At 47.5% G+C, this 20,674-nt stretch overlaps 2 protein-coding genes across 10 annotated transcripts in view; one reads left to right on the forward strand and one right to left on the reverse strand.

Moving 5' to 3' along the window:
* The first annotated feature begins 2,729 nt into the window (after positions 1 to 2,729).
* On the forward strand, positions 2,730 to 4,680 carry OPA3 (outer mitochondrial membrane lipid metabolism regulator OPA3). The gene is made up of 2 exons (XM_042439415.1): positions 2,730 to 2,954; positions 4,099 to 4,680. The coding sequence occupies exons 1-2, from the start codon at positions 2,813 to 2,815 to the stop codon at positions 4,428 to 4,430; spliced, it is 474 nt and encodes a 157-aa protein (XP_042295349.1). The 5' UTR covers positions 2,730 to 2,812; the 3' UTR covers positions 4,431 to 4,680.
* A 2,197-nt stretch (positions 4,681 to 6,877) lies between these two features.
* The window catches only part of LOC121915302 (vasodilator stimulated phosphoprotein), a 31,769-nt gene continuing 17,972 nt past the window's right edge, over positions 6,878 to 20,674 (reverse strand). For all 9 annotated transcript variants that reach the window (XM_042439410.1, XM_042439413.1, XM_042439407.1 and 6 more), the window contains 12 exons: positions 19,701 to 19,872; positions 18,688 to 18,856; positions 17,695 to 17,761; positions 16,542 to 16,603; positions 15,473 to 15,768; positions 14,994 to 15,094; positions 14,539 to 14,599; positions 13,279 to 13,315; positions 12,457 to 12,502; positions 10,107 to 10,188; positions 9,717 to 9,774; positions 6,878 to 8,272 (listed from right to left, as the gene is read on the reverse strand). In XM_042439410.1, the coding sequence (XP_042295344.1) occupies positions 8,235 to 8,272; positions 9,717 to 9,774; positions 10,107 to 10,188; positions 12,457 to 12,502; positions 13,279 to 13,315; positions 14,539 to 14,599; positions 14,994 to 15,094; positions 15,473 to 15,768; positions 16,542 to 16,603; positions 17,695 to 17,761; positions 18,688 to 18,856; positions 19,701 to 19,872 (1,189 nt within the window). In that variant the 3' untranslated portion in view covers positions 6,878 to 8,234. The remainder of the gene's footprint in view (positions 8,273 to 9,716; positions 9,775 to 10,106; positions 10,189 to 12,456; positions 12,503 to 13,278; positions 13,316 to 14,538; positions 14,600 to 14,993; positions 15,095 to 15,472; positions 15,769 to 16,541; positions 16,604 to 17,694; positions 17,762 to 18,687; positions 18,857 to 19,700; positions 19,873 to 20,674) is intronic.

Below are 20,674 nucleotides of genomic sequence, written 5' to 3' on the forward strand. Positions count from 1 at the left end.
CAGACTAGAGCTGCCATAGATTTTGGGCCTGGAGTCTCCAGTCCTTGAAGGCAAGGAGGAAGAATCTCAGGGCAAGAGTCCTGTCTTGAAAAGTGCAACATGTACAGTATACAAAAACATAAATGAATTTTGCATTTAGACTTGGGTCCCATCTCTGAGATGTCTCACTATTTGTTTATTTCACTGCAAACATGCGTCTGCGACTGGAAACCATAAGGTTTTACCCATTGATGCTCATAACAGAGGATGAGAAGGGAAATTTGAAGTCTCTCGTCATGGGGCTTTATGGTTTCCAGGCCTTTCACCGTTTTGGTGGCCTTCTTTTGGACACGGTCCAGTTTCTCCACATCCTTTTTAGAATATTGTGTCCAGTTCTGGGCACCACAATTTAAAAAGGACATTGAGAAACTGGAGCCATGATGTGTCCAAAGGAGGGAGACCAAAATGGTGAAGGGTCTGGAAACCATGAAACCCTATGATGAAAGACTAAGGGATCTGGGGATGTTTAGCCTGGAGAACAGAAGGTTAAGGGGTGATATGAGAGTCCTGTTTAAATACTTGAAGGGATGCCATATTGAGCTTGTTTTCTGCTGCTCCAGAGAATAGGACCCAATGGAGCAATTAATGCAAGCTCCAGGAAAAGAGATTCCAGCTCAACATTAGGAGGAACTTCATGATGGAAAGAGCCTGGAGAAGAGAAGGTTAGGGGGTGACATGCTGGCCATGTTTAAACAATTGAAGGGATGTCATACTGAAGAAGCCACAGGAAAAGAGATTCCAGCTCAACATTAGGAAGAACTTTCTGGTGGTAAGATCTGCTTAGTAGTAGAAGACACTCCCTCAGAGTGTAATTGAGTCTCCTTCCTTGCAGGTCTTTAAACAGAGGCTGGATGGCCATCTGGCAATGGGGATGCTTTGCTTGAGAGTTCCTGCATGGCGAGGGTTGGACTGGGTTGCCCTTGGGGTCTCTTCCAACTTATGATTCTAAAATGTGGTGCCAAAGAATTGGACACAGTATTATTCCAGGTGAGGCCTGATCAAAGCAGAATAAAGTGGCACTATTACTTCCCTCATTGTAAGCACTGTACATGTATTGATGTAGACTAGAATCGCATTGGCCTTTTTAGCTGCTGCATCACACTGTTGACTCAAGTCCAACTTGTGCTCTGATAGGACTCCTGGATCCCTTTCAAACACATAAGTCTCTTTACGTCAGGTGTCCCCCATCCTATATCTATACATTTCATTTATTTCTGCCTAAGTGCTGTACTTTACATTTCTCCCTGTTGCAATCCGTCTTGTTAGCTTTGGCTTAGATTAGAAAGTGTGAGAGGCTGTAGTAATGGAGGTGTAGCTGCGTTTACAGCCCCATACGTTACCTGCATGATACGGTATCTCCTCTCGCCTCATTAACTTCCTCACCTCATTAACACTTCACTGGTTTTCTAAAGGCATTAAATACTCAGCCGGGAGCTTAGGGACCGATAAAAGGTGAGCAAATACATCAGGAGCTATACTCGGCGAAGGCAGTGCGCATAAACACACACAGAGGACTAATTATACTCATGTTCTAAATTAGAACAGCGCAAAAGAGGAAATAAAATCAAAAGGGGGGTAAATCATGTGTAAACATGAAAAATGATTCATAGATTAGATTATTATTTGAGTGTTGGACTATGGCTCTGGAGACCAGGGTTCGAATCGTGCCTCATACATGGAAACCCATTGGGAGACCTTGGGTAATAAGTCACACTCTCTCTCAGCCTCAGGAGAAGGCAATGGCCAACCTCCTCTGAACAAATCTTGCCAAGAAAACCCCTTTGGAGGTTCACTGTTTTAAAACTACCGTGCTTTAATGGTATGGAATCCTGGGATTTGTAGTCTGGAGAGCCATTTGGCCACAACAAACTACAGATCCCAGGATTCCCTAGCATTCAGCCATGGCAGTTAAAGCGGTGTCAAACTGCATTATTTCTACTGGGCAGAATGCATCCCGTTCTGCTGGCACTTGCAGAGCTTGGAAAAGTTACTTTTTTCGGACTGCAACAGGGTCATGGTGGGATTTGGGGCAGTTCTGCGGCTGGGCTGTCCAAGAAAAGTAACTTTTCCACGCATTTTGCTGAGAATGATGGTGGAAGGGGAAACTGATTGCCTCTCAGTCCCCTTTTTGGCTTATCTCTAGAAATGGCTTCCGATAGAGTCCCGGAAGTCTCGGGAAAAAGACAGGTTGGGTCTCTCTATACTCATATCTCTATGCACTCCACTTTAAACAGCACTTTGCCGCTCTTTCCCTCTACATCTCTATGACCAGCTTTGTAAACAAAGCGGCCGCCATTGCGTACTTCCGGTCCAGACCGGAAGTGTCCGTTAAAACACCGCTTCAAGAAATTGGACAATGATTATTTTTAAACAGTATATAATTCGGAGTCGCATCTTTTTCAAAACAAGATCATTAGGGATGTATTTCAGAATAAAAAAACCCTGAGGGAAATTCCTTTTAAAAACTCTTTATTTCCCTTTCCTGAGGTGAGAGGGCTGGTAATTTAGATATTCATGAGAGGAAATTGCGAAGGGACAAATTTACATATTCATGAGGGGGAAAATGTATTCCATTTTGTCACTTTGAGGCCAAGAGAGGCTCTATTTGCATATTCATGAGGCGTATTCATAAGGTAAAGACGCAGCGAGTGGGAGACGCCCCCGTGCGCGCTGACGTTAGAAGCCGACGTGGCGCGAGGCGTTGACGCGCGAGCGTGGCGTGACGTAGCGTGCGCGCTGATGTCATCGAAGCTGCCGTGAGGGCGGGGCGAGGATGGTGGCCGGCGCCTTCCCGATCGCCAAGCTCCTCTACTTGGGCGTCCGGCAGATCTCCAAGCCCCTAGCCGCGCGCATCAAGGACGGGGCGCGCGCCAGCCCCTTCTTCCGGCAGTACATCTGCGGGCCCCCCGCGCAGAGTGAGTAACCAGAGAAATGGGGGGGCCTCTTCGGCTCATAGGAGGAGCCGCCCGTCAGTCTTAGGCGGGTGGCCAATGGGTGAGCGAGGGGGCGGGGCCACGCGCAGGGAGGGGGGCCCTCTTAAAGGAACGGACCAATAGGAGCCGTGCGAGGGCGGGCTTCTGATTTGAGGCACTTGGGCCAATCTGGGGGCGTGGAACGTTCAAGGCTGAACAGATGGGCCAGGGAAGAGGGGCGCCATTTTGGACAAGGGCTTCTGGGAAATGTAGTCAAAGTGGCAAGCCAGGTCCAAAGGGGACTGGAAGGGGAAAAGAAGTGCTGCCCTCATTTCACAGAAGGAGGCAGGAAGAGCAGAGGGAGGGGGCCAGGATGGTGGCGACTGTGAATGAGGGAGACGAGAAGGCCAGAGAGGGCATGGCAGCCGCTGAATTTTCCTCCTGGGAAGGGCAGCATTCCTCTCCCTCTTCCTGATAAACTGAATGCAGATGGCTTTGGAGCAGGGAGGGAGGCCCAAAAGATGGCCCATCCCACCCAGCATTGGCTATGGGGATTCTGGGAACTGCAGTCCAGAAAGGTCCAAGCCTTTCAAGCTTAGGGTTGGAGCTGAGAGCTTCTCATTATTATTATTACACGTGTCCCTCCATATTCCCCAGGGTCAGGGGCACAAGACCCCCATGTTTTCCCCTGAGAGGACACCTCTCTAGGAATCTCTAGGTCCTCCAGGGCAACTCTGTGGTCAACGTCCAACAGACACTGACCATAGAACTGCAATAGAGGAGCTACAAAGGCCTAGTGGAGTGTCCTCTCTAGGAATCTCTAGGCCTTTCAATATAACTTTGAGTTAAAGTTGACCATAGAGTTGCCCTGGAGGACCCAGGTATTCCTAGAGAGGAGATATTAATCAGATCTGTGAATGATCAGATCCACAAACATCAAAGGCGCAAATATGGAGAGATGAGAGTATTAACATTTATTTATAGAGTGCTGTAAAGTTTGCCCAGGGCTTTACATAGCAGAGTAATATAAGGAAGCTCAGACGCTTGGAATGCTCTCTCTTGATTTATGGATGTATTTGCTGTATTTATGCCCTGCTCTTCAGCCCTAAACATCTCCCTTTCTCTCTCTCTCTCTTTCCTCCCGCAGTCTATCACTGGGTGGAGATGCGGGCCAAGATGCGAATCATGGGATTCCGGGGGGCGGCCATCAAGCCGCTGAGTGAGGAGGCGGCGGCGGACTTGGGGGCGGAACTGCTGGGCGAAGCCATCGTCTTTGGAGTGGGGGGCCTCTGCATTTACCTGGAGTACGCCCGCCAGTCCACCAACAGCCAGAAGAAGGAGGACGAGTTGAGCAGCACCCTCCTCAGCCTCCAGGAACAGATCTCAGAGCTGAACTTGACTGTGGAGACCTTAGACGCTCGCTTGCGCGAAGCCAACCGGATCCTAGTGGAGCTTTCTAGCGCTCCCCAGAAGAAATGACCCAGCCCTGGATGGGAAACGTGGGTGTTTTCTGTTCCAGGATGGCACTCCTGTTACAAGCTGCGTGGGAAGCCCCACTACTGGAGGAAGGCCGGCAAGGAGAGAACATGGACCCTACAAAGTGCAGGAGGATTTGGGGTACAAGGGCCCTTTGACTTGCCCCGTGACCCTCGGCTACTGAATCGCTTGACCTCTTCCTAATATGTAAATACTGTGAATCTATTAAAACAATGGCGACAAAGAAATCAAACCACTTCGTTTTGGCAATAAGCTCTGGAACCAATAGATGTATTTTGTCAAGCGGGGAGGCGGCAAGGCAGAACTGTGAAGAAGCACGCTTTTCTTTTCCTGGCTCTTTAAGTAGTATCTTTTAGATTTGCAGGAATCTTGATTTTCTCAAGAGGGATCTGAAAGGTAGGGACTGTTTAGTTTGGGTATTAGACAAGGCCTTCATGACTCCCTTTGTGGTTTTGGAGTAGATGGACTTTGGAGTCGGTTTTGAGTCCGAGTTTGCTCAGGTTGTTGTAGTCACTGCAGAAATAATCCAGTTTGACCCCACTTTAGCTGCCATGGCTCAGTGCAATGGCGTTCTGGTGGCTCAACAAACCACACTTCCCAGAATTCCATAGCATTGAGCCATGGCAGCCAGAGTGGTGTCAAACTGGATTATTTCTGCAGTGCAGATACAATGGTAGTCTTGAGAACTCATCCCTGACTTGTATTTGGTCATCTGATTAGGCTGCAAAGCCAAAACATGGGAGGTGAAGCAGGCAGAGTGATGAATATCACAAGGTGTAGCTACTGGGGGAAGGGGGAACCCTGTTTTTTAGACCCAGTATGGCCTAGTGGTTTGACAAAGACGCTGGGAAATGAGGATTTTAATCCCCACTCAGCCATGGAAACCCATTGGGTGCCCTTGGGCAGGACACACTCTCTCAGCTTAAGAGAAAGGCAATGGCAAACTCCCTCTGAACAAAGTTTGCCAATAAAACCTCATAAATCAGAGTTGAACTGAAGTCACAAAGCAACAAAAATCCAAGAAATTCAAATTCTGCCCTTCCCTATTCAAAGGAAAGCATGAAACCCTCCAATATTAGATCTATTTCTGATCCCAGAACAGTTCATTGCCTTACAGACTATTCATACGCCTTTAACCCAGCCTCAGTTCTAGGAGGCCTCATACTCCTCATATACTATGCCTTTAAGACAGGTTTTGTAGCTTGTCCAAATTCCTTGGTACGCCGCGCTCCATGGCCTCCAGTGCTGTCCTGACAAGCTACTTAAATATTAACTCCTTTAAAAGCACCTGTATTGATTGTTCTGAGGCAGAAGGCAAAAAGGAAATGCACAAAAGCAAAAATGCATCGAAAGGGGGGTCCGGAGAGGCGGGGAGGGGGACCCAGGTGAACAAAATCAATGAGGAGGCCCTGTGCTCAGCGATGCTTGGTGGCCTCGAAAATCCCCCTCTTAATCCCTATTTTTAGAGCAGGATTATCGGTGCCCGTAAAAAGGATCTTGTTGCGCAAGAAACTGAACCGTATGATCTGGAGTCATACCTCCGGGGAATTATAAAGTGGAAAGGAAGGCCAGTAGCTCCTCTTCTTTTGGGAGTGGGCTTTTAGCGGCCGCCCTTGACGCTCCTTTTCTAGGGCAAACGGAGGAATAGCAAGAGCCATCGTTATTCATTGTTTAAAAAGTCCATCTGAAAACTTCCTGACCACAGCATAAACCCAGTGATTTCTCAAAACTAAACAGACTGAATCAGGGGGACTTTGGCAAGCCACTTGTGCAAGTTCTATTGATTTAAGTGGGTCTCGTTTAGTCCAGGCTGATGATAAAGTGGCTGACTACGTTTTGGGCTTTGGAGACCAGGGTTATGGTGGCAGTGGCTTGTAGGCTGTGGTTTCTGCCATTGGTTAAGTGCTATCAAGTCAGCTTTGACTTTCGGCAATGTTACGAATGAGGGACCTCCAAGGCAATCAGTTATCAATAGCTTTCTCGATTAATATGGTTCTCCTCTTTCCTGCTGCCTTCCACCTTCACCCTTTTCTAGTGAGTCTTCTCATGTTATGTCCAAAATAAATTACCAATACAATCCTGTATTCAGCAGCCGTCAAGTTGACTCTGCATCTTAGGCGTTAAATTGTGTTGGACTCACAATGTTCTATTAAAAAGCCCTCTGATCCCAAAACCAAGAAAAAACCAACAAAGACGCAACACAACTCCTTTTTTTTCTTCCTTTCTTTTTTGTTCTTTTTTTGCAATTTTACAAAACAGGAAAAACAAAAGATTTTATTCCTAAAGACGTTTGGTGCGTGTGCCCAAGATCCTCATGCCCAGCTGTGGGTAAGCGAGCAGGTGCTGTGTGTGTCTGTGTTGGAAGGAAAGAGGTGTGTAGAAATTGGGCGGAAACACCCAGCAGATTGGTAACAATAATAATAACAATATTCTTTTAAAAAATCAAAATATAATAGCCCATCCAGCTCAACAACAACAAAATAAACCCTAAAATAAAGTTTAAAACAAAAATTACAGCTCAGTAGAAAAGCCAAGAGCCCTGGTTCTCTCCCCACGGCTGCCCCACGGCTGCAAAGGAGGAAGAGGGGCAGAAATGTTGCTTTAAAAAATTACCCAGAGAGATGGGAAGGGATAAAATATTCTAACCCCCATCTCTGTATTTAAAATTATTCTTAAAAAATTACAAAACCAAGATAAAACAGCAGTGTTGGCGGTTGGGGGGGGAGGAGGAAGGTCCTGGAAGTGTGGGGAGGGGATCCGATGGAGACCCCGCGAAAGACACACATCCCTTTATAGGGAAGAGTTCCTTTATTTGGCAGGTGGGTCGCATGCTTGAGAAGCATAGGGGCATGCGTCGGAGTAGCCATGGTCTTCCGGGAAGATGGTGACTGGCAGGTCATGGGCCCAGATCTGGGCAGCTTTTCTTGCTTTGACGGCCAGAGGATGCCTCCTTTTGGTCTCTTTCCTCCTTGCAGCCTCCACTGCAAAAAGGAGATGGTTTGGTGCCCTTTCTCTATATTAAAAAAGGGGTAAGATATGCCCTGACATGCCCCAAAACAGGGACATGGTCAGCTGGGTTGCCAACCTTTACCTCCAGGGATCTTCTCCGCTCTGATTTTAAACAGGCGGAAGTTGCCATTGCCTCCAAAAATAAGATCCCCCCCCTTTTTTGGTTCCTTCCTTGGAAGGTCCGCTTGCTCTGGCCGGACAGCCTAGGCTAAAACTCTCTCTCCCCCCCCCCCCCCCCCGTCACCCCAAATTATTTTTACAAAACCACAGATATCTTGCAAAGGAGAGAAAGAGGGCAACGAAGGGATGGAGCGCAGGGATTAGCCCTCCCTGGGAATGGCACAGTGTATTATTCGTCGGGGGGGAAAGGATTGTGGAAAGAGGACCAATTCCTCCAGGGAAATGTCCCCTTCCTATGGGAAACAGCCTCTCTTTTTTTTTTGGAAAACGGGGGGGGGGGGAGGGAAAGACGGTGGGGTGCTGCTATTGCTATTGGGTAAGGCACAGGTGGGGGACCTGCCCTTCCTGGGATTGGGGGGAGTTGCTGTGGATTGTCCCTTTCCCCCCACCCTAAAATTGCACAGCGAGGGACAGGGGTTTGAGTCCTGGGAGCTGAGAAGAGTGTGGGGTGGCGGAGCTCTTTTGGTGCATCGGGGAGGGAAAGGGATTGGGGTCGGAGGAGTTTTTTCCTCTCGCTTCATATGGTTTCTCTATTTTTTTATTCTTTTTTCCTTTTGCTGCGCGCTTGGGAAAATGGCGGACTCCGAGGAGGCGAGGTTACGGGGACCCCCGTTTCCGAAGCTCCGTGACAAATGCTGGAGAGAGGAGGAAAGAAAGAGAGATTTGAAGTCCCTTTCTAGGCATAATCCAAAATGCTGCTCCTGACCTTTAAATTAGCCCTATACATTGTGGGGTTTTCGGGCTCTGTGGCCATGTTCTACAAGGGTTTATTCCTGACATTTCGCCAGCATCTGTGGCTGGCATCTACAGAGAATGCTGTGCAGAACATGGTCTCATAGCCTGAAAAACCCACAAAAAACTATGGATGCTGAGCATGAAAGACTTCCACTTCACATTAGCCCTATACCGCTTTCGTAGGTCCATACTATGAAAAACCATACCCCCCTACATAAGGTACAGATCCAAAACACATTGCAACAATAATCCAGTTTGATTCCGCTTTAACTGTTCTGGCTCAGTATTAGGTAATCTTGGAAATTACAGGGTTTTTTAGCACTGGAGCTCTCTCACAGAGAAGGCTAGATGTCTCCCAAAAGTGCAGCTCCCAGGATTCCCTAGCACTGAGCCAGGGCAGTTAAAGTGGTCTCAAACTGGATTATTTCTGCAGTGTGTTTTGGACCACAGTTGACCCTTCCTATCCACTCACTCTTTATCCATGGATTCAACCAACCACGTTTGAATATATATATTCTCTAAACACCCTCCAAATGCAAAAATCATACAACAAACTCCCACTCCCAGAGTTCCATAGCCTTGAGCCAGGGTTGTTAAAGTGGCACCAAACCGGTTTATTTCTCCAGTGTGGAGGCAGCCTGCAGGTCAGAATCTACTGGGAAAACTCTGGGTAATTTGAAATAGAGCCACAAGAGTTTTTCTCTCCAAGTGGCCTGACAATTGCAATCCTTGTGACTAAAGCATATGGTTCAAATGCTGGGCATCAATCTGCATTTGGATATACCAGTCTCCCCAATGCAGGGCTGGCAGAGGAGTTAGGCTTAGGTCTTCTGAACCTAAGCCATATAGGGCTTTATAGGTCAGCACCATCCCACCAGATGACACTCTCCTTTAAACCTTCTTTCGCTTGCAAGAAAGAGGACTGCTTTTTTAGGAACCCATAAATTCTCCAGTTGGTGCTTGGAGAAATTGCTTTTGGACTGTGGTTGTGTACCTTCAAGTCATTTCCAACTTATGGTGATCCTAAGATGGATCTATTATGGGTTTTCTTGGCAAGTTTCTTCAGATGGGATTTGCCATGGCCATCCTCTGAGGCTGAGAGAGCATGACTTGCCCAAAGCAACCCAGTGGATTTACATGGCCGAGCCGAGATTCGAACCCTGCTTTCCAGAGTTATAGTCTAATGCTCAAACCAAATCTACATCACACTGGCTCTCTGCTTTTGGAGTACAGCTCCCCAAATACCATTGGATGCCGAGTGTCCCAAAACAGAGACAGCTTTCCAAAGTGCATCCCAAAACCCACATGACACACTCTCCCCCCAGATACAAAAACACAACTCACCCTGTATGATCTCCTCTTTCACCTTCTGTAGTTCACGCCGGACCTCTTGCAGAAGCTCCTAGAAAGAAGGGCAGGGCAGGGCAGGTGAGAGGGAGAGAAAGAGCGAGGGTTTCGCTTTGTTTTCTCATTACACATAAAGTCCGTAGATCAATGGCAACAACAACAACAACCATTAACTACAAGGGCCAAGGGTACGTATCCGAGGAATAGTTATTCTACAGCAGAACCAGAAAGTTAGTTCTCCACAAGAGCCAGAGAGTCTGGTGGTGGGTTCACCAAGGTGGTGAAGGAATGCAGAGGGTCCAATGGGGCTTAACATTTATGGTGGGTCAGTTTGATGATCTGAATGGGAGTGAAGTGTCGCAGGGAGGAGGAATTAAGATGTTTTACCTGTTTGACCCGTTCCAACTCTGATTCATCCCCTCCGCCTCCGGCAGGTTCTGAACCAGTGATCGCTCCAGCAGATTTCATTCTGCATTGGGAAAGGGGAGAAGATCAGCACCGCCATTTCAGGAAGATTGCAGCCCAGCTAGATCCAACCCAAGTCCTCTCCATATAGGAATAAGCCACTGGCCCTGCATCTCTTTTTTATTATACTTTTTATTAATTTTAATTTAATAAAAAAGTATATCTCTCAGAGTTATACTTCATTAGTGGGTACAGTTAAGGTCCAGAACATCCAGAACAAATGGCAGCTTCAGAGAGGCAACATTTGCCAAAAAGGGTTGCATTTGCCCCTTTGCCCCTCCAGCCTTGCAGTACCCCCCCCCCAAAAGACTATTCAAGAACCACTAAAGCTGCAGTTTGTAGAACAAAGGCATGCATGCAAGAGACACAAAGCCATGCCTTGTCTAAACTGGGCTTTGCAACCCCTGAATGCCATCCCAGGACACTTCAAGAGAACAGTGCATTATGCTTAGGAAGAAATATCTTCTGAGCCCTGCCTGGTTTGAGGAGAAGACCAAGAGCATTGCCAAATTATCCTCTTGCCTCCTCTAAACCAAATAGGGCTCCAGGTTCTGAGGGGGGAAAGATGCATGTGGGTCTGGAGAGCCCCGCAAGAGAAGCCGAAATACAGATCCCCATCAGCCTCTCGGGACTAACATTTGCTCCTCGACCCCATTCAGTGTCTTTCCCTGCTCTTCTCAAAAATGGCTTACAGCCTTTGTGATGTTTCCACATGGCCAAGGAGTGGTTCCTCTCTGGACAGATCAGAAGAGGACCTGCCAATTCAGTGGCTGCCTTGCCATCTGTCCGAAGGACGGATGCCTGGAAGCCTCGACTCCGACCCTGCAGGGTGGCTGAAACCTTCTGGAGTTGTGAGAGAACTGGCCAAGCCATCCATTCTCAGTCTTAAAGCTGAGCCAGGAAAATAGACACCTGCTCCATTTTTAATTTCTTCACCTGTCTTCCAGACTTCCTAGGAAATTTAACCCTCATCCAGGCAGACAAGCCACTTGAGTCTCTCAAAGTCATGTTTTCTTTTTTATGAAGCCGCATAAAAACTAGACCCAAACAGATGGAGGGCAAATGGAACTGCGCCTCCAAATGAGAATTCTGCCCCCCAGAAGTGAAACTTTCCTCCATGTCCAAAATTTCTAGCCTTGCAGAAAGTGGGCCACTGAAAACAATTCACACCCCAAATGCCTCTTCTGTTGTGTTTAATGCCACTGGGTCACTTCACTTGTCCCTTTTCTTGGGAAGCCTAAACTCTATTTCCAAACACTCCACTGGAGTTTGATGTTACTGCAAGGCTAGAAATTTGAGGACCGAAGGAGAGTTTCATTGGGGGACAGCATTCTTATTTAGAGAAACAATACCTTCATTACAACATAGAATTAAAAAAAAACCACACCTAAAGAGTTGTAAATACAGCATTCCTGACTTTCAGCCACTGAGCATGGATAGGGTTTTCTGCAAAGTTCAAAATTCCTGCCATATATATATATATATATATATCAACAGCACAGGCTTTAAAAAATGCCTGGGACAAAAACGACGGCAATGTAATCCATATGTTTGTCCTTGCAAATACGGAGAGCTGACAGATACTCAGAACAAACTTTCCACCTGGTGGGAATCCATGTTTCCTGGATGTAGACGTTTCGGTATTATCACAATACCTTTGACTCTGTATCCAGAAACAATTCTTGTGGACAGGGGTCATTTTTAAAGCCTTGAAATATGTAGGAGTTCTTATTGTGGTCAGAAAATAGAATACCTTTCATTAAAAAACCCCAAACTATTTAATACTTTAATCTGCCTGAATGAGGGTCCCAGGGCTCCCGGCAAAGGGAACGAAGCTGATACACACAGCCTTGATTCACTGACTTAACTACAGATCACGAAACTAAGCTCTACGGAGTACTTAGCGTTCATAGTTTATCCGGCCCTTTCTGCCTGATACCTAAACTGGCCAGCCTGAGGACGGACTGGGGCCGGAGGTGTGGTGCTCCTCTGGGTCACTGTTTTCCTGATGGAGGGGAAGAGAAAAACTCAAGATGCTGTGCTTGGATTAGGAGGGAAGGGGTTCAGGGTAAGCCCCGGTTCCCACCGTCTTCCCCTGCAAGGACTCTCTCTCTGGAGACAGAGCCATGCAGCCCCATTGCTCCATCTTCTCCTGAGCCTCCTGGAGTTTTTCCTGGCCAGAAGAGCTGGTTCCAAGCAGTGGGTTCAGAGATCAGTGATGCCTCCCTGCTCTTTAGCCAAGGCTGATGGACTTAACCAGGAGTAAGCTCACCTGGGTAGCGTTGTGCTGGTCTTCTCCCAAGGCCTCCGGAAACCATCTATATGGAGGGAGGGAGGAGAAATTAGGAGCAAGGCATAGAGGCTAAGAGATGGCTTCAGAGGATCAAGGGCAGGGACATTCTGCATAGTAAGGCTGGAGCAATGTCTAGTTTCGTCACAGAACATCAATAGGGAAGTTTGTTGTTATTGGGAGCTTTCAAGCCATTTACAACTTATGGCGACCGTAAGACAAACCCTTGGCAAGTTTTGTGCATAGGGGATATGCCTTTGCCTCCCTCTGAGAGAATTCAAGATATACCCATGTTAGTTTGTAGTATCAGTACATAGAGAGATCTTGGAGCACTTTTGAGACTAAAGAAATAGCATCTTTAGTTACTCTCAAATGGTGCTACAAAATTCCTCCGAGAGAATGTGACTTTGCCCAAGGTTACCCAATGGGTTCCCATAGCTGCACTTACAGAAAACTTTGGCTTTGGGGAACAGGCTGTTTTGACTACCACTTTGAGTAGCACTGCTCTTTTTTGCTCTATGCTTTCAATTCATTTCTAACGTATGGTGACCCTAAGGCAAACCCGTCACGGTGGTTTCTTGGTTCAGAGAAGGGTTTGCCTTTGCCATGGGCTGAGATAGCATGACTTGCTCAAGGCCACTCAGTGGCTTTCTATGGCTGATCCTTGGTCTCCAGAGTCACAGTCCAATGCTCAGACCACTACACCAGACTGGCACCCTCCCCTTATGCCATGCCCAAGACTGGCTTCTTATGTGAGGTGTCTTGTGCATTAATGCCAGCTTTACTCCATCTTCTTTTGCCTACCTGTGGTCTTGGCACCAGCACCTTCTCCATCGTCTTGCTGTGGGGACAAAACAGAGGTAGAAGGTGGAGGGATTCAGTATACTGTTCTTTTGCAACAGCTGCACAGCAAAATTGTGCTCTTTTCCTATACACAATTACAGCATTATTGGCTGAATCTTGTGGGATCCTGAGATTTGCAGTTTGGTGAGTCACATGGGTTTCTGCCTGAGAATTCTTAAGTGCCTTTCCTTAAATGCCAAATTCCATGATTACATAGGATGGAGCCATGGCAGTTGAAGTGGAATCGTAGCACTATAATGTTGTAGTGTGAAAGGGTCCCTGGGGAGACAGCAAGTCTGCATCTCAAAGGCTCTTTGCTGACCTGCATTTCTAGCGTTGCTGCAGAGCATTAAGGCCCAACTAAACACAAACTGCCAATGAGACCCAAACAAGCATAATGTGTTCTGAGTACCACAGTTTTAACCCATCGGCTGTGTTGCAGAGCGAAAACTGTACCTTGATACGTCAAAGGGCTCTTGCAACACCTTTGAGACTAAAAGTTGTAGCATGCGCTTTTGTTGATTTAGTCTACTTCCTACTTTCTTATAATCAGATTGTATGAACAGCCGCGGGAATGCAACATGTGTGGGTCTGATGATGTGGGGACAGGTTCAGTTTTAACAATGGTTGTTGAGGGACAAAGACTGGAGGAAAGACTATGGATGCCAGCTATTCGATTTCACATAGTTAAAGTTCCTTAAAACTGAAACTTGCCACCTCATCACCATACCCACAAGCTTTGCATTTCAATGGCTGTTCATACAGTCTATCAAGGTCCTTCCTGGGTGCCAATTCATGCATCTGAGGAAGTAGACCAAGTTGACAAAAGCTCATGCTACAATTTCTTTTGCTCAGTTAGTCTCAAAACTGCTGCAGTTTTCAAGATGATGCACGCACCTGAGATTCCTGCTCTTTGCCCTGAGATCTGGGCATGCTATAAATTATCAGCAGCAGCCAAAGCAACAGAAGCAACCTTTCCCAACTAGAGCTCAGAAAAGTGACTTTCTGGACTAAAACTCCCCAAACCCCACAGCTTGCATTCTGAGAGTTGCAGCTCCCCAAAGTCCAGTTTTCCCAAATATCCCCAAATGGTGGCCAGTCTGGGATGCCAGGCTTTTAATTGATTTCAGTTAAGCCACTCTCTTCAGCCTTGAGCCATTTGGATGCAAAAAGGCTTTCGTGTTCCAAGGAGAGGCGCGCTTTGTTCATTGTTTTTCCTACCTGCGTCAGGCCCTCCTCTTTCTTTGGAATGGTCTTCTCACTCTGCTCTGCAACTTTCCTCCTGGAGTCGATGGAGGGAGGGAGCAAAAAAAGCAAAAGAATAGCATTATGCTTGCAGTGCGATGTTCCAGCACAATGTCAGTCACAAAAACATGAATGCGCATGCATGCACCATGCTGGGAAAAGTCAAAGCCTCTGTGTGGCTTTCTACACTTAAAAGCAGATACCAAGGACCCACCTGTATAACCAATAAATATTAAAATCCTCCAATAAATTCTTTAAAATTCATAATTTAAAAATAATTTTAAATGCAGACCGTATCTTTAACTGACAAATCTCCTCTGGCAGATCATTCCGTGATCTAGAGGTGGCTAAGGAAAAACCACTCCAGAGATTGAGGCACGACCCATCCATCTGAAAGTTGATATAAGGTGTGCCTGGCTCTGCCCACTCACCGTCGTGCCAACATGGCACTCATTTCCTCCATCAGCCCTCCTCCTCCGCCAGGTGCACTGGATGCAGTGGCAGCTGCGGATGCTGCCTTTGGTCCCTCCTCCTGTGGGGCAGAGAAGGGCACCAGAGACAAGGTGAAGTTGAAAGCTTTCATGGCCAGCATCCATAGGTTTTTGTGGGTATTTCGGGCTTATGTGGCCATGTTCTAGAAGAGACCAGGAGCAAGGGACGCAAGCTACAGGAGAAGAGATTCCGCTTAAACATTACTTTGCAAGAGCTGTTTGACAATGGAAGATGCTGCTGCCTTGGAGAATGATGGGATCTCCTTTTTAAACAGAGGTTGGATAGCCATTTGTCGGGAGTGCTTGGATTCTGTGTTCCTGCATGGCGGAAGGGGGTTGGACAGGATGGTTCTTGGGGGTCTCTTTCAGCTGTATAATTCTATGATATCTTGAGAAAGCTACTGCCCCTCCCATCTCACCTTGCCAGTCTTCTTGAGTTTCGCTCCTGCAAGGGCTGCGGCCAAACCAGTTGGGGGTCCGGCGCCTCCGGGGGCTCCCTGGGGAGGAGGGAGGGGTGGCGCTGGGGGTGGCCCCCCTCCCGAGGGTGCAAAGCCTGGCGGGGGTCCGGGGGGTGGAGGAGGACCCGGAGGTGGAGGCGGCCCTGGGGGTCCCATTGGCATGCCTGGGGGTGGCCCCGGAGGTCCAGGAGGCGGGCATGGTGGGGCCGGCGGTGGTCCTGGGGGTGGGGGAGGACCCGAAGGAGTGGCTGGAGATGCTGGGGGAAGAGAGAAGAAGAGGGGTGGTCACTGAGACACTTAAACCAGAGAATCAGGCACTAGAACACACAGGTTTAAAGTGTCTGTTTTGTGCAATGCCCTCCATGCCACCCACCCCAATCCCTGACCCAGTCGGGCAGCCGGTGGCACTAATCCCCACTAAATTGTTAATCCTTCATTGTTGTTCTTAAAGTACGTCCAGGTGAGAGCCAAGCTGCCTTTGGCCCACGGCCCATTGCTTTACAGGGGAAAAGCAAACCTGGAAAGGGTTGCACAGAAAACATACAAATATTGTACACACAGAGACACATCTGTCTGTCTGTCCTTGTAACTCAACAGGCCATTTCAAAATGAACAACCCTTCTGACAAGTTTGCTTTGGATGCATCTCTCTCTCTCTCCATCCATCCATCCATCCATCCATCCATCCATCCATCCATCCATCCACCCACTGAGTAGTTAACAAACAGAACTTAATAAATAAATCAGCAAAAACTTTTGTTTTGGCTTCTGCAAAATATTGCTGAAAACCTTTTTTTTAAACCTTTGCTTTCAGCACCTGAAGAGGCAGATGGTAAAATGTTCTGCTGGTTTATTTAGTAAGCGGTTCATTAATCACTCTCACATAAATAAATAAATAAATAAATAAATAGCAGCCTTTTACCATGGCTCATGACAGGGGTGGATGTTCACACACACAGAGAGAGAGGTGGGATATAAATTATTAAAACATTATAAAAAGGGAATTTTTATGCCTACACACACACACATACCTGCGATTGTGACCCTCCGCTCCTTCTCCGCTTGCTCATGCTGTTCTCTCTCTAACTGCTGCCTGGATTTTGAGAAGGAGAAGAGGAAAAAGAGAGAAAAGGAGCGGTCTCACTTCCATCTCCGGGCGAAGAACAGCAGCCGAAAGGGCATGCAGAAGCCTACTTGCCCATCTCTGCCAACCCTCCTTTCCCTCCCATCATCCCCACTCACTTGGGGGGTGGCTCAGGCAAGATCCCAGAGACTGCAAAGCCACACATTGTGGAGCAAGGGAAGAAGCTGAATTTGGGTTGCCCCCTTCCCTCGAACAGATGGAGAAGTGCGCAAGTGCTCAGAACAGCACCTGGGAACCTGGAAAGCAGTCTGCAGGCAGGGCTACGTTCGACCCCCTTGACCCGCCAAGAGCCGATTAGATGCTAAGCCAACTGCGTCTGCCCTCAGCCGCTGGAGGAGGCATTGTGTGTGTGTGTGTGTGTGTTGGGCAGGGAGCGGGACACTCTCCTTAAGAAATAATTAGGAACCGAGGAAGGTGCTTTCGACTGATTAAGGCTGTTGGTGCATCTCCACATTGTCAGCTCTGAGCAGCAACAAAAGTTCTTGAGGGTGTGTTGCAGGATCCCTTTCTTAGGCTTGCACAAGAATGATGGGGAGAGAACCAGGGGTGTGATGGGGGGGGGTGCGGACCACACCAGGGGCCACCCTAAAAGTGGGGTGACAGCACTGATCCCCAAGCAGGCTGTGGGATTGGAGTTCATAGGAAGAGATGGTGCAATTGGGACGAGGCTCTTTGGGAGGAGAAAGGAAAGGTCTCAGGGTTTTGGGGGGGAGGTTTACATCCCCATCCCTTCCATCTCAAATGTTTTTGGAGATAAAGAATGCAATAGCAGCAGGAGGCAAAAGACAGCCTCCTTTCCATTGGATCCTCCTGGGTCCTTTCGGAGCATAGCATTGCCCAGCCTTCTCTGGTCACTCCATGGTAGAGTTTAGGGAGCGAAAGTAACTTTTACAGTCCCCTCACCCAGCATGGGCACTGGGCGCCCATTTCACAGACAAGGGAAAGCTGAGACTGTGGAAAGAGTGACCGACCCAGGACTACCCAAGTGACTTGGCTGCAGATGTGTGTTGCTCAACTCCTCCTGAGGCAATGCATGGTACCTTTTCTGTTGCTCCATTTCATCCGCAGAGGGGCCATTCTGGACAGGCCGCGCTGGCGCCGAGTTCCCTGGCAGGACAAAACAGAGAAAAACAGGTTTTTCTGTACAAGTCTCTACAGGACTGAAAGCCGAGAGCAGAGCTCCTGCCCTCCTCCCTCTTGAGTCTCAAAGCTGGCCAAAGAGTCCTATCCATGGCAAGGTCTCCATGTCTTGAGACATAGCCTTGTAGCACCACCATAAATTTTCCAGGACGTTTGGTATTTTTGCCGTGGCTCAGGAGGCATCCAATCTTTATGCATGCTGGGCATGAATGTCCAGCAACAATATGGAAAGACACCAGAATTACCAGCATCGCCTGTCAGATGAGGATTCCTGTCATGTTCCTGAAATGTACCCAGAACAGTAACTCAAGCAGAGATGTGAGTTCTACTGGGAGCAAGTAATTAAAAACGAATGACCCCTCCTCAATCCTGACCATGATTCCCATCGCATGCTTACAAAAACAGATCGAATCTCTTGCCAGTTGCACAACCGCACCTTTTGTCCAACCTGGCTCCCTGAACTGGAAGACCTAACCTGCACTCCAACAGAGAAACCAAGAAGTCTTTCCCACATTTCCATTCTCCCGAGTCCGACGAAGCATGTCACCTTCCCATAGCTTGGAAAGGGTCCATGCTGGCTTGAAGAGGATTCTGGAAGTTATATTCTCTCAAAGTACAGTTCAATCTCTGTATCTATGGGTCTGGTACCCAGGATTTCACCCACATTAAAAAAACACACAACAACCCAAAAGCTCTCTAGGCATTTTCTAGGTCCTCCAACACAATTCTATAGTAGGCTTCCAAGGCAACCATAGAAATGCTTAGGGAGGTATTCTCTGTAGGAATCCCCAGCATATGGTTATCCATTATTTGCGGTTTTGCATTTGCACGCTAAGTTTGGGATTGTATACAGGAGTCCTACTATAATGTCTCCAAGCCCTGCGCCTTCTCACCTGAATCCAGCATTTCCAGGGCATGCATCATTCCACTGGCAAACTGGCCGGCATCTTCTTTGGTGCCAAAGTTGAGCCCCCAGACCTGGCGGGCATCGCGCCACTGGTGGAAGTTGGGAGTGGCTTGGTTGTACTTCAACCCTTTCACTATTGGACTGTTGATGACCACCTTTTTCCAAGGGAGAGTAAGCGAAGAGAAGGAGAAACAGCACAGAGGTCAGACTATGAGGATCAAGACAACAGAAGCAGAAGAGGTCCTCTCTCGGTGCCATTTAGGGACTGGCGGAAGAGCCTTTTTGATGGCAGTGCCATTTCTTCAATAGTTCCCCCTTCCCCAGCAGGGAGCATGCATCCATCTCACACTCAAACTTCATTTGCCCTTTTAATGACAGCTCTCACTCCCTTTGGCTCTTCTGGCACAGCAACAATTTTATTTTGTTAATCCGAAGTATGCTGATTTGCATGAATTATGAAATATAAAAGTCAATGGAATTGTTGTGTCGTTCAAAAACGAAATGCAGGATATTCAGTACATATAAGCAAGTGGAAGCAAAAGGTGCAGAAGACAAGAAAGAGACCCAAATCTTCCATGAAACCCACTGGGTGACCTTTGGTGAATCCTACACTCTCAGCCTCGGGGCAAAGCAATGGCAAACCTCCTCTGAACAACAAGAAAACCCCATGATAGGTTTGCTTTAGGGTCACCATACGTGGGTAACAACTTGAAGGCAAGGAACAGCAACAACAATACATGAATACTCCAAAATCTGAAAAACCTCTGAAATCCAAAGCACTTTTGGTCCCAAGCATTTAGGATAGGAAAGGCTCAATGTGGATAGGGTTCTAATTCTATAGCTGGTTTAGTATTATTTTAGCCTTATCCTTTCAATCTTTTTAGCAACTCATGGTTTGGTTTGCATCTGGTTTGTATTCCCTAAGCTGACTGGTGTCCCAGTGATGGAAAAAAGGTGGGCTATAGATTGATGGGTTGACTGGCAGAGGACATTACTTACCTGCTGGTCCGGCTGCATCTTGCGTCCCACCACCCGGAAAGTGTTGTTGGCAGGGCTGTGGTAGATCTGGATGCGGCTGAAGACCTGGGGTCCGCTCCCCGCTGGTACCCATTTCTTGTTGGCATCATCATAGAGCATCACGGTTGCCCGAGTGGTGCACAGAACCGACTCACTGAGAGGAGAGGAGTGAGATGAAGGGAGGAGAGAGCAGAGCAAAGGCAGAAGGATGGAGACCCTGACATTCAGAATACATTTAACAACAACATGTAAACACACTCTACATTATCTTTCTACATTGGCAAATCAAGCATCTTCCTTTTTATCATATTGTTATTATTTATTTGTTTTCTTGTATCCCGCCTTTCTCCCATCATAGGGACTCAAGGTGGGGTTATTCATGCCCTGCCTTTTTATTTGCGGTGGGCACTCCAAAACACTTTACTGCCATGGCTCAATGCTTTACTGCCATGGTTTGTTTGTGTCCCCAGAGCCTAAATATCTCACAAAACTACGCATTCCAGGATTCCCTAGCACTGAGCCGGGGCAGTTAAAGCGGCATCAAACTATGTTATTTCTTCAGTGCAGATGCAGCCTGTGACACAATATTCCAAAACACACTGCAGAAATAATCCCGCTTGAGACCACTTTAACAGCCCTGGCTCAATGCTAGAGAATAATGAATGAATGAATAAATTAAATGTATTTATATGTCCCACCTCTCCTTGCAGATTGAGGTGGGATTACAACCAGATAATCCTGGGAACTGTAGTTTATTGTGGCACCAGAGCTCTCTGACAAAGCAAGCTAGATGTCTCACAAAACTATAGTTCCTAGAATTCCCTTGCACTGAGCCGGGGGAGATAAAGCGGTCTCAAACTGGATTATTTCTGCAGTGTGTGTTGGACCAAAGATGCAGAGTTTGCAGAATCCAAGACCAAAGACTGCTGTCACAAAAACACACAAAGTATGAGCAG

The sequence above is a fragment of the Sceloporus undulatus genome, chromosome 9 (assembly GCF_019175285.1).
Source record: "Sceloporus undulatus isolate JIND9_A2432 ecotype Alabama chromosome 9, SceUnd_v1.1, whole genome shotgun sequence".
Classification (NCBI taxonomy): Eukaryota; Metazoa; Chordata; class Lepidosauria; order Squamata; family Phrynosomatidae; genus Sceloporus; species Sceloporus undulatus.